The 13035-nt window shown below is 40.6% G+C and overlaps 1 protein-coding gene across 1 annotated transcript in view; it reads right to left on the bottom strand.

The window, feature by feature from the left end:
• MTUS2 (microtubule associated scaffold protein 2) overlaps positions 1-13035 on the bottom strand; it is a 567791-nt gene that overhangs the window by 140904 nt on the left and 413852 nt on the right. The window contains 1 exon segment of the mRNA XM_054701460.1: positions 7380-7541. Within this exon segment, the coding sequence (XP_054557435.1) occupies positions 7380-7541 (162 nt within the window).

Raw genomic sequence — 13035 nt, 5'->3', positions numbered from 1 at the left:
AGCAACATAATTTTTTTTTTAAATAGAGGCATGTTTTATTTATTTATTTGTTTGTTTGTTTGTTTTGTTTATACAAGCACTGGGTACAGTCAGAAGCGCGGGAGGGTGAGAGAATTCACCAGAGCCAGAGCGGGGAGCAGAGCAGGCAGAAGGACCGAAGTACACTGCTGAGGGGAGCAGCGGGCGGCAGGAGAGGTCTGCGCGCCATGTGGGACCCTCCTCCGGTGGCCGGGGAGCAGCCGGGGATCGAACCGGCACCGCAGAGGCCGCGGGCAGCTTCGCAACCCAGCGCTCAACCGCTGCGCCACCGGGGAGGCCCCCAGCAACATAATTTTGAAATACAGGAAAGACTTAGGTGTCAGAGTTAGATAAAATGTGGAAGAGAAAGTCCTGGAATCCTTAAAGTGAGTATCCTTGCTTCATTTTCCCAATCCACGCCCTTCCCTGATAACTTAATTCTACTTTTCTCTGTTTTGTTTTTTTTTTAAGCAGCATGCGTGTTCTCCTTCCCTGAGCTGGGGAACTAAACAAATACCGCCTCTCCTTCACTGATCTTGTTCTCCTGATGATGGGGAAGAAAGGACAGATACCTTAGGCCAGTTGGCACTGCAGCCTCAGTCACCTCATGGGGTCTGCTGGGCTGAGGCCGAGGAAGACTAACACAGCTCAGCACCCTGTGTTAGGGGCTGCAGCTGCCATTAGGGGCTCACAGGGGTCACAGCCAAGGGTATACAAAGGCTGTTGTGGGGTCCTCTGGCAATAAAATGAGCACCAACTCCTTTGAGTCCATGAGGGGGAAAAATGTAAAAAGAGTTTTATCTTTTGAAAATCAAATATAGAGCTTAAAGGCAACATGGAAATAAGTTTTTCAGCAGAGTTGGGCTAAGATGGGAACTGGGTCCTCAGAGTGTCAAACCCACTGTTCCAGTGGTTGGCTGGCCTCACTGAGAGCCCGGAAGAGGGGAGGGCTGCAGCCATCAGAGCTGCACCATAATAAAGGGGAGAGGAAACTGGAGAAACAGATATGTGACTTGGGGAGCAGCTGTCGCTGTTTCTGCACAGTGAGGCCTCTGTAAATTGCCAGAAGTACTAAGAAGCCAGCATCGTGGTGGTTACCTGGATAGTGACTGTAAGCAAGTTCCATCTAAATAAAAGTCTCCAATCCCAAACTTCCCTGAGAGCTCAGCTTCTTATTTCCAGATGCCTACTAGACCTTGTTATCTGGGTGTTCCCCATGCACCTCAAACTCTTCTCATCCAAAATAAAATTTGTGGCCTATTCTCTATCTTGCCCCTCATCAGTCTCACTCCATTAGTTTTGGGCAATATTAGCCATCCAGTTGTCTGATCAGGAACTCTCCAGACATTCCTTACCAGGCTGGACACAGGTCAGACTGTATAAAAAATAGTACCTTATCCTGTTTATCAACAATGTCTCAGTAATCATTTATTTGTCCTTCTCTGTCATCACTCTGTGAAACCTTTGGGGGCAGGAATTCCATCCTACTCTTCTCCCCAGAACATTCTGTTTCCCAACATAGATCCTCTGTGACCAGGATACTGAATTGGTAGAAGAAGAGAAGTCATACAATGTGCTTTAGTCAGATGAAGAAAGGAAGTAATTGTCATCATCCTAAGATTTTCACCTAGAAGAGCAAGTCCAGCAAATTCACTGGCTATCTGTAGGACAGACAGCCTGAAAGAATATTTACTTCAGTTTTCAACAAAGAAAGGAATGGCTCGTTATGAGAAGGAATAAGTCAGTACAGACTTTTGCCTCTGGAGAAAATAACACTGATACTTTCACTGCTGGCAGGGGAGGGGAGGAAAGATCATTTCGAGGAGGTTCCACGTAAGGCAAGAGAGAAACCCTGGGATCCATTCTGTCTACCACCATCCCCAGCTTACCCCATGAAATCTGGCAGTAATTGACACAGTGCTGCCCACAGGTCGAATTCTGATCCACCCCCCAGTTGGGTATTTATAACATTATGGAAAATGCTCCGCAAACACACAAAAGATATGATTATTTCTTGATGCCACTTCACGATATTGGACAAGCCATTTTACCCTGAGCCATTTCATAACATCTATAAAGTAATACCTTCCCTGCATCCCACTCAGGGATTTTGTGAAAACAAAATTCGATCCTGTATATTAGTGTTTTACAAAATAATACAAGGTGGGAGACAATTCTTGTCAAGATCACATGGTTTTCAAAAATCCCCTATGGAACTGAAATACTTGGGAAATTAATGGAATTTTTGGGTTTTAAACATAGTTGCTGCTTATCCTCTTTCCTCACACCAGAAATACCTTATTCCAATTTAACCCGGACTAGCTCTTCTAAAACAGCAAGTCTATAAATTTTTATATGTTATTATGTAACAATTTTTTTGAGACCAACAATTTTTACATTAATGTTGGTAGTTTGGAAACATAGGACCCTCCCCACCAGGTATAACCACCATAGTGCACCCCAAGTCACCCATAGCCCACCCACATAATCTTGTGCTCCCTCCCCTCTACACTAAAGTTGAGAGGATACCCACTGCCCCACTTCAACCAGTAACTTTTAGCTAATGCTTTATCTTCTATAGGACACTGAATCTGTTCACTATATCCTGAGTTTTTCTGAAGCAAACCCTAGATAGCAGACTGTTCACGTGTTAATTTTATGACTATAAAAAAAATAACACAAATATTACCGTAACACTCAAAATGTTAACAATAACTCCTAAACTCATCTAGTAGTCAGTGTTCATATTCCCTTAGTTATCTTGTAAATTTTTTTTTTGTTTCCACAGTAGGATCTCAAATAAGATCCATACTTTGTAATTGGTCAACATGTCTAAGTTTTATAAATAATTAATCAGCTCCCTCTTAATCTGCTTCGTACCTCCCAATTTTTTTGTTGTTTGTTTATTGTTTGCTTGCTATTTGGGATTTTTGCTGTTGCACTGTTGAGTAAATCAGGTTTGTCAAATACAGTTTCCCAGCGTCTGGGTTTGCTGACTCTATTTCCCTGGTGCTTATTTAATATGCTTCACTGTACTCTGTATTGCTAATAAATTAGTAGCAAAATCTAGAGACTATACCAGATTCATTTCCCCCAAGACTAATTCACAGATAATGTTACATATATTTCCATCAATATAGTTTATAATGTCTAGTTGTCTCTTTCAATTGATGATCATTGGCTTCATCCACTGACTCATTAGAAGCTGTGAAAAGATGATGTGCTACTTTATCTTATTTATTAGCTAAGGTGTACGTGAAGAGAAACTTCCCCTTATCATCTATTTGGTTATTTTGAGGTATAGAATAAAAGAAGTAGCTAAAATATGTTGTTCTTTCATTTTCAACATACTTCAAATAGTGTAGTTTCCTAACACACTCCAAAGTAACTGGCTTTTATTTTTTGCATCATTACACTCTCATGGAGACACATGTATTTTGATGATCCACTGAGCAGCTATGCATCATTAATATCCAGACTAATTTGTTTTTCTTTCTATTCCTTTTTTCAAACCAGTTAGAGTGTATTTAATTTGACTCTTACGTTTTTTTGATACAGCCTTAGAGGTCTTTGATATTTGGATTCTTCTTGGCTTTCTGGTATGGCAAGAGGTTCTGGGATCTATGCTTCCTGCCCTCAACTGGCTATTCCTTCAAGGACTCCTGTCTCCCTTTAATGGGAAATGCATTTAGGATCACAGTCTGGGCCATCAGGTTTAATCATCCTTTATAACTGGGCAGAATGAGTAATTTTAAAGAACAATTTCAGATGAGTTCAGACTTTATCCCATAATATCCACATCCCATTTATACCCTAATCCATGTATTCAGAAAAACTGTCGTTTGAAAATTGTAACTCCAATACTACCACCAATAATATAACTACTGAAAGCAGTTTAAGATTTTTTTGCAATTCTGTTTGAACAAACAGTGTACACGATCAGGGTGCTACAATGAAATCACTGGTTTTATAGTCACTTGGAATAGTTCTCTGTGTGTTCATGCCACCAACAGGTCACACAATTACTTTGATTTATGATTTTTAGATAGCACCTCTTAAAATTTAGTACTAATTAATTTACAATTGTGTAAAATATTTATGGAATTTCAAAGTCAAATCTTCAGGACAAGGTACATTCAGTGTCTATCTTTTATTCCTAGTCCCTTCATTCTATTACTTCTTTTCCCCCAAGAGACAATAATTTTTTAAAAAGTCAAAACATTTCTTTTTTTTCTATTTCACAGTAAATTTTCATTGATGTAACATTGGTTTACAACATTATATAAGTTTCAGATATAGCTGTTATATTTTGATATTTGTATACACTATATCATGCTAGTCTCATTTCCATTCATCACCATGTAGTTTTGTCATTTTTCTTAATATAAGCAGACACAGATTTCATTCTACAGATAATTTCCTGAATGTTTATATTAAAGGTAACCTACTATACATGCTTTTCTTTGTCTTGTCTTTATCACTTAATGATATCTCCTGGAAATCACTTTCTAGCAGTGTAGAGAGATTTCCCCATTCTCCTAGCAGCTGTAAGGTACATCTTCCTGTTGGTGCATCCCAATTCATTCAGCTAGTCTCCCATGAGCGAACATCTCAGTTACTTTCAGTATTTTTCTATTTCAAAGAGTGCTGTAATGAAAAACTCATCCTGTGTATTTTTGCGAGTCTGCCTTTGTCAAGAATTTCTAGATTTGCAATTTATTAGATATTAGATTTATTAGATATCACCTTCATAGGTGTATTATTTTATATTCCCACCAGGAATGATGAAAATGCCTCTTCACCATTTTCAATTTTTTGCCTTTACAATTTTTACATTTTACTTACTATGAATGAAATTGGCTATATTTTTATCTGGCTAAGTACCATTTTAATTTCTTTTTCTAAGAACTGTCTGTTCAAATTCTGAGCCCACTTTTACATAACGGTTCACAAAGTGTGTTCCCTGGACTAGCAGCAGCAGCAGCAGCAGCAGCAGCAGCAGCAGCACTTACAAATGCATGTTCTCAGGCCTCAGAGACCTAGTAAATGAGATACTCAGGAGATGAGGCTGAGTAGTCTGTGTAGGCTGTGTTTTAATAAGACGTATAGGTGGTTGTGATGCACTAAAGTTTGAGAAACACTGATCCATACGGTTGATTCAGCAGCTGTATTTTAACTCACTGTAAGCTTGTCTAGTCATTTTCTATTTATTTATTTATTTATTTATTTAGAAAAGATTTATTTATTTATGCATACAAGAACTGGGGTAAAGGCCGGAGGTGTGGGGGGTGAGAGGATTCACCAGAGACAGAGTGGGGAACAGAACAGGCAGATTGAGTGAAATACACTGCTGAGGGGAGCAGCGGGAGAGTCAGGAGAGGTCTGCTGCACAGGTGGGTAGCTCCCTGGCTGGGGATCAAGATAGTGCTGCAGTAGCTACAGATAGCTTCATAGATTACGTCTTAATCCTTTGTGCCACCATGGAGACCCTCATTTTCTAATTAAAGCAAGGCCAAATTGCTAATAACGCTTAACCAAAAGTTTAAAATGTCATGTGATATCATTTAATCATTTGTTCATTCACTAACGAATAGATGTCAGGTATCCACTGGGAGTCAGCTAATGTGGCAGGGCAACAGGGAGATTGTGTTAAATAAAACTAACACAGCCACTGCCCCCAGGAGCTTTCCTTGCTTCCACTATGGAAGAACAAAACTAAACAAGTAATTTAAGTCTTAACCAAAGGGGATTACAAAGTGCACTTGCATCATAGAGCAAAGGGTACCAGTCAGTCTAGTGACTAGGGAAATGCAAATTAAAATAATTTGGAGATAGCATTTTATTTCATCAAATGGACAAAAATTCTGAAAAGGAGCAATACCTATTTCTAGTAGGGATGTGGGCGAAAATGTGAACCATGTGACCTTGTTAGGAAGTAACCCAGGATATCTATTAATGTGTCAACCACAGCAATCCCCCTGCTGGGAATCAATCCCACAGGAAAGTAGGCTACTCACTCAAGACTACTGATCACAGCATTGTTTGTAGTGCAAATACTATCAATAGTTACAAAGTGAATGTCCATCAGTGGGGGTGGTGGGGGGGTGGTGGTGAGTAATGCCTGTTATTTCCACACCAGGCAGCCATACTCATGTCACTGATTGGAAGGTATTTCTATGATAGACTCTGATTAAGGAAAGCCACATGTAGAATGTATGATGCAGTCTCATTCTTAGTAACTCGCATAAGCCCGTATGTGTGCATGTGTATATATGTTGGCATATGATTATATGAGCATAGATGAAATATATGGAAGAATGAATATGGGTGAGCCATCCACTGTGGATAAGAGTTCAACATCCATTCTCCCTCCTTCTTAGTATACCTTCTTATAATGCAGGGGGTAGAGGGCTAAGAGCTGCATGCTTGGACATTGCTGCAGACAAACAGATGCCATTTTATGAGCTATGGGAGGAGAAAGTAGGACAGGCCCACAAGTGGGCTGCGTGGGCATAGCTGAGTTCCCTGAATCCATTACTAGTTTCATGGGTGTACAGGCTCAGGGTATCTGTTTTCCTGGCCTGGATTGAGGTAGCACGGTTGGCTCTGCAGCCAGCCCTTCTACAATAGCTGCTGATCCTGAGACCCCAGCTTCGGTGGTGTGAGCCTAGAGCTAGCAGCAGGAAAAGACTCCCAATTGTTGCTGAAGAAGCAGTTTCCTCTGGGGTTCTGGGGCTCATTGCTGGAGATGCAGCCGGGAGCTTGTTCCTAAAGTCCTTCCGATGATTTCCTCAGCACATGCTTCTCTGAGTCAAATGCCAATCTGCCTAGAATAGCTTGATTTTTTTTTGCAATTGAAACTGGTAATTCAAGTGAAGGGAGTGAGAAGCAGTTGTGAGAATATAAACATATGGCTATATAAACATGCCTTGAAAATAGTGATTTTATTATTAATTTTATTTATTTTTAAAGATTTATTTATTTATACAAACTGGAGTACAGGCCAGATGTGCGGGAGGGTGAGAGAATTCACCAGAGACAGAGCGGGGAACAGAACAGGCAGACTGACGAAATACACTGCTGAGGGGAGCAGCAGATGAGACAGGAGAGGCCTGTGCACCATGTGGGACCCTCACCTGCCGGCCGGGATTGAACCGGCGCTGCAGAGACTGCAGACAGCTTCACAGCGCAGCATTCAACTGCCTGTGCCACCAGGGGAGGCCCATTATTAATTTTAAATGTTATTTGAAACTCATCTATTATCCTATCTAAATAACTGATGTTCTCAGGGACTTTCAAAAGACATTTTAATGTAGAGAAGGCACTGCATTTTGGAGGTTCTCCAAGTCAGGAAGTCTTACCAGCAGGTGTGGACATGGACTTTGGAGCTGGAAGCAAACTCCTGCGGGGTGCTGTTGTGCTGGAGGATGCTGGAGGGGCCACCCGGTTGGAAACCTTAGGTGTATCTTTGGAAGGCAGAGCTGCCTTCAGAGACGGCTGGTCTTCATTCCCAAAGGTTGAACCTGTGGGAGGCAGACAGTGTGTTAATTACAACTTATGAAAAATGGATGGACCCCTGCACGCCACTTGCAGTTTGCTAACCAATCCCAACGTCATCTTCTTTAGGACTTGACCTGACTCTCAGTGAATAGCCTTGAAAAGTCTTCCTCTGGGACCAGAGAAAGAAAAGAGCCCCTCAATCACCATATAGAAATCTGTCCCTCAAGTCTATGTGAGGGGCTCCACAAAAGACAAGAGCAGGTCACTCCTGACAAGCTGACACTTGTGCACCTACACACACAAGTTATTTATGTGGGCGTGTAACCTGTATTTATGTGATAAACATTTTTTACAAAACTCCCAGAAAATGAGCAATACTTTTTTGAAAAATAGTATGAGTCACCCAGGGAAGGTGAGAATATGAATATTCACAGGCACATCAGTAGTCCAGGAAGCTTATTCAGAGCTCCCTGAAACCACATTCATTTCACCTTCAGAATCCCTTTGAAATCCATGAACCTTTTTTTGTCTGAAAAGCTAAGGCCTCACCAAACTGAAAGGACCCTGAATGAGAATCTAGTTTATTGCAAAGGCAGATGACACTTGTGGATAATTTCAATTTACTATTCAGTGTAGTACAGGAAAGCTTATTTATACCTACTGTCCTGCTTCTCTGAGGCTGTGGCTCTGCGACAGTCACACACTGGCATGTGTGTCAGACTCAAATGCACAAAGTTGTTGTGACCCAAATTTTCCTTCTAGATTTCCCTAAACTTACTGTGGTATATACATTTGTAATCTCTTAAAGGCAATGGCACCACCATCTATTCCCTGTCAAAGGATAAATTTTATAAACACACCTCTGAGTACATCTGTGAGGCTTTATCTACTAAATTAATTTAATCTGAATGTACTGAGGTTACTGCTTATTTGGAAGAAAAATAATCCAGTTAGGAATGTGACCATTTACTATGGATAGTAACAGGTGGAAAAAGTATATAGAATTTTAGTGAAAAGTTAATATTTTCACTTTCAAAGGTTAGGCACACATTCTATTTTAGATAGGATCTGCATAAAGATGGTAACATTATTAACATGACTCTAGTGTTTAAACCATTTGGGAGTTCCACTCAACCAATTAGAGTAAGAGACTGCAGCTTTTTTTTCTCTGAAAACTTTTTTCCTGAAAGTTTTTTAAAATTGAGATTTGTTTTGTTTCTAAAGAAAGTGTATTTGGGGGGCCACCCTGGTGGTGCAAAGAATTAGACACAGCACTATGAAGCTATCCACAGCCACTGCACCATGAGTTTGATCCCTGGCCAGGGAGGTGACCCACATGGTGCAGACCTCTCTGACTTGAATCTGCTGCTCCCCTCAGCAGTGTATTTCAGTAGATCCGCCTGCTCTGTTTCCCACTGTCTCTGGTGACTCCTCTCACCCCCCACACCTTTGTCCTGTACCCTAGTTTTTTTATGCATAAATAAACAAATCTTAAAAAAAAAAAGAAAGTGTATTTGGGAAGGAAAAATAAAGAACGTGCTATTTCCTAATACAGGATCTACACCCTATAGTTGTTTGAAGGTGACTTGCAAGGTTTTAAACAGTTCTAGAGTGCTAAGAGGATGCATTTGATCTATGCAAGCAGAATGAAAGCACTGAAACTCTACTGAAAGCATCTGTCTTGTGTCCTGAATGTCAGAGAAAAAAATCAAGTGCATGTCTGATCCAAACCTAGTTAGGATGGAGACATCGGACACCTGTCAAGCAGTGAGTCCCAGATTCTGAATTACAGAGAGGGTTCAGCAGTCCAAGCAGGCCAGAACTCAGAGACTCGCTGGAGGTTTGTAGGATATTTCACGTGGGGGCTGGGGGTACTCAGCCACTGGAAATAGTTCACGTGGAACTAATGTTTAGCCTACTGCTGTCATAGTGTCGGAATAATCTATTCACTGAAATGTATAGTAGAGGCTGAATCAAGCCCAAGATCTTTCACAGTCTTTGATTTAACAATGTATTAAAGTTTCTTAAGAAGGGAAATATTTTATATCATTTGTAGAGTTCAAATGCCCTTTTATCAAATCCTCTTGTGCCTGGCATCGTTCTCTTACATTAAATTTATTATTCAGTGAACATGTCAATTTAGAAATTTGGCTGCTTTCCAGACTGAAAATTAACTCATCTATTTGAAGCACTAAGTGTCATGGAAGCTATATAGTCCCCTCTCTGAGAAAGCAGTCTTGAATTACCAAGAAATAAAATACAAAAGAAAATAAACTATTTTTGTCCATTATTGTGGGGCATAGCTGGCAGTAAGTAGTACTACTTTTGAAAACAATTTAACTTGGCCAGCAATTAAAGACACATTGTTCAATAAATGAAAAGTACTCTGAATTTGGAAATGACTGCTGAATTCTATAAATGCTCTGGTACCACACAACAATGCAGACAACATGAAACCAGTGCTTGAAAAAAGGAAGAAAACAGCTGGGAATAAACAAGCTGTGCCTACATGAGCCAGAAAAATGTTCAGGAGAATTCAGGCAGTGGAAGTGTTTCATGTATCTAATTCAGTCATTTCATTCCCAGTCAACCTGAATGTACTTCGGCCTAAATGACTCAGGCACTTTATCCATCTTCCATGTGGGCCACAGAGTAAACATCAGCAAGATGGTAAATGATACAGACTTGGGAAGAGAAGGCCAGGTGTGGATACCACGTCTTTCAGTTCCCACCTATCTCTGAACCTCAGTTCTTCACTTGTTAGTGGGATAATGACAATCAACTTCATAGACATATAAGAATTAAAAGAATCAATGCTAGTGAATTTTTTTTTAAGTTTATGCAAGAGTTAGTACAAGAAAACATTTATTTAGAATTGTGTTGAGTGTATGGTATGCTTTTTTTTTTTTTTAAAGATTTATTTATTTATTTATTTATTTATTTATTTATTTATTTATTTATTTATTTATTTATTTATACGAGCATGGGGTACAGTCAGAAGTGCAGGAGGGTGAGCGAATTCACCAGAGACACAGTGGGGAACAGAACAGGCAGACTGACGAAGTACACTGCTGAGGGGAGCAGCAGGTGCGGCAGGAGAGGTCTGCGCGCCATATGGGACCCTCGCAGTTGGCCGGGGATTTAGCCAGCACTGCAGAGGCTGCGGGCAGCTTCGCAGCCCAGATAAAAGACAAGTAAAAGTCAAAATCAACAAGCAACTATAAACCAGAGACACACTCCAGGGGGCTGGGAGGGGGAAGGGAGTAGGATCAAAATAAAACAAGGGGGGTGGGAATTGCATGGGGACTATAACCAAGATGAAAATGCATACATTGTGCAAAAATGAAAAACGATGTAAAAAATACATAAAATAAAATAAAAGTTAAAAAAAAAGGCAAGCTAAGAAACTAACCCTTGATAGTTGCCTACAGAAACACCAAGGGGAAAGGGTGTGGGAGGGGAGAGGACAAAGAGGGAAGAAGCACAATGGTCTGTGGAAGTGGAGTATGGGTGAGTTGGCGGTGGGTGCACTGTACTGGTGATACCCAGTGGGTATTATAGTCAAAAAACGGGAACAACCCAAATGTCCACTAACCTGATAAATGGATAAGCAAATGCAGTACATCCATACAGTGGAATATTATTCAGCTAAAACAAGGACTAAATGATTCATACAAGCTACAACCAAGATTAAATGATTTATACAAGCTACAACCAATGATTTATGCAAGCTTCTCCAATATTACCTCAGTTAAAATAATTAATTAATTAATTACATTAAAAAAATCTGTTCTCATACTTCCCTTGAGGGACTCCTGGTGTTCTTTCCCCATACAGTTATTACACTTTTTCTCTGCCCTACATTCTTGCATTGCAGCTACAGCAGATCCCAGGCAGCCTGTCCCAGGACTGCTCTATCTCCTGAGAGCACATACCTGTATAAACATAATAATAAAAATTGCTTCAGCTAATGTTACAACATATTCATTACAGCAGAATAGACCAAGCTCCCATGGGAGGAGAATGACATTCAATTGCTCAATTTTTGGGCCTCCCCTGGTGGTGCAGTGGTTGAGTGCTGGGTTGCAAAGCTGCCCACCACCTCTGCAGCACCCGTTTGATCCCCGGCTACCGGCGAGGGTCCCACATGGTGTGACAGACCTATCCTGCCATGCCCGCTGCTCCCCTCAGCAGTGTACTTTGTCAGTCTGCCTGTTCTGTTTCCCACTCTGGCTCTGGTGAATTCGCTCACCCTCCCGCGCTTCTGACTGTACCCAGTGCTTGTATAAATAAATCTTAAAAAAAAAAAACAAACCCAAACAAACAATTCCTCAACTTTCTTCACCCTTTTCATGTACTCCCATCAAACCATATGTGAAGAGTTCTCTTGTCCTACAATACAGAATAGGAGACCCATGCAAATTCAGGTGATAAAAGTCTATATTAAAGGAATGAAAGATGAAAGTCTCTTGTAGAATGCCAGGCACTGGGAGGAGGAAGTGTAGATTTATAGGGTAACTGACAGCTCCCCCAAAATAGGGAGTGGTGCCTTCTCAACCTTCTCAAAAAGATAATTCTGATGATGACTGAGGTCAGAAGTGGGGGTTTCTGATCCATATTCCAATGCTTTTTCACCAATCCATTTACTGGGAATGCCAGTAAGAGTCTGAATTTTAAAAAGGAAGGCTGGTGATGAGGAACAAACACTAAGCAGACCAGAGGGAGGTGCTTAAGGGGCTGGCTGTAGAAGAAAAGAAACCACGATGGCGTTACAGCCACCTTTTAAGAAATATGTTTCACTGATTTTGAATACGTATCCATATTCTAATGATTAAACTACTCTCTTCACTGATTTTAACAATCCTAGGCAATCAAATTGTAAATGTTCTGGCTGCATGATTGCCTAATTGATGCATAGTGTGTTGATGTAGCCGAATTTATTACTTGGTGACAAAATTTAGTTTAATTTTAAAGTATCAACTGAATGTTTTACTTCCCATCTCCTGCATATTTTATGCAGACACACATTTTTTTTTTCTCACATTAAAGAGCTAAAGTAAACTTGACTGTTTCAAAGTGAAATATTTCACAGGACACACGTGGCCTGTCTTCACACAACTGGCCTTTCAGCGGGGGTGACACACTGAACGCAAACAAGGTCACATTCCAATAAAATCACCATGAACGGTGATTCATTACGTAAGAAACAACAGAGGCAGTTAGAGGAGAAACTCAAGGATGAAGGAGGGGAACCTACTTTAGTTGGACTGACTGGGGAAGACCTTTTGGAGCAAACATTTCTCTCAGCACACAGTGGCCCTGATATCCTTTACTCTTTATTGTTAATGATATCATCATTGTTCTCAAAACTTAGAATTAATGCCTCAGAATCATCCTAGCATCTCTCTTTCCCTTGCATCAACCAGTGCACGTTGGCGAGTTTTTGTTTCTATTATGGACTTCAAATAGAACCCCCCCCCCTTCTCCTATGGCTGGCACCAAGGTCAGCCTTGGCAT

This window comes from Talpa occidentalis, unplaced genomic scaffold (assembly GCF_014898055.3).
Source record: "Talpa occidentalis isolate TD23 unplaced genomic scaffold, MPIMG_talOcc4v2.1 talOcc4.5, whole genome shotgun sequence".
Classification (NCBI taxonomy): Eukaryota; Metazoa; Chordata; class Mammalia; order Eulipotyphla; family Talpidae; genus Talpa; species Talpa occidentalis.
Note: the sequence above shows the minus strand (reverse complement) of the source record. Positions and strands in the feature narration are given on the sequence as shown.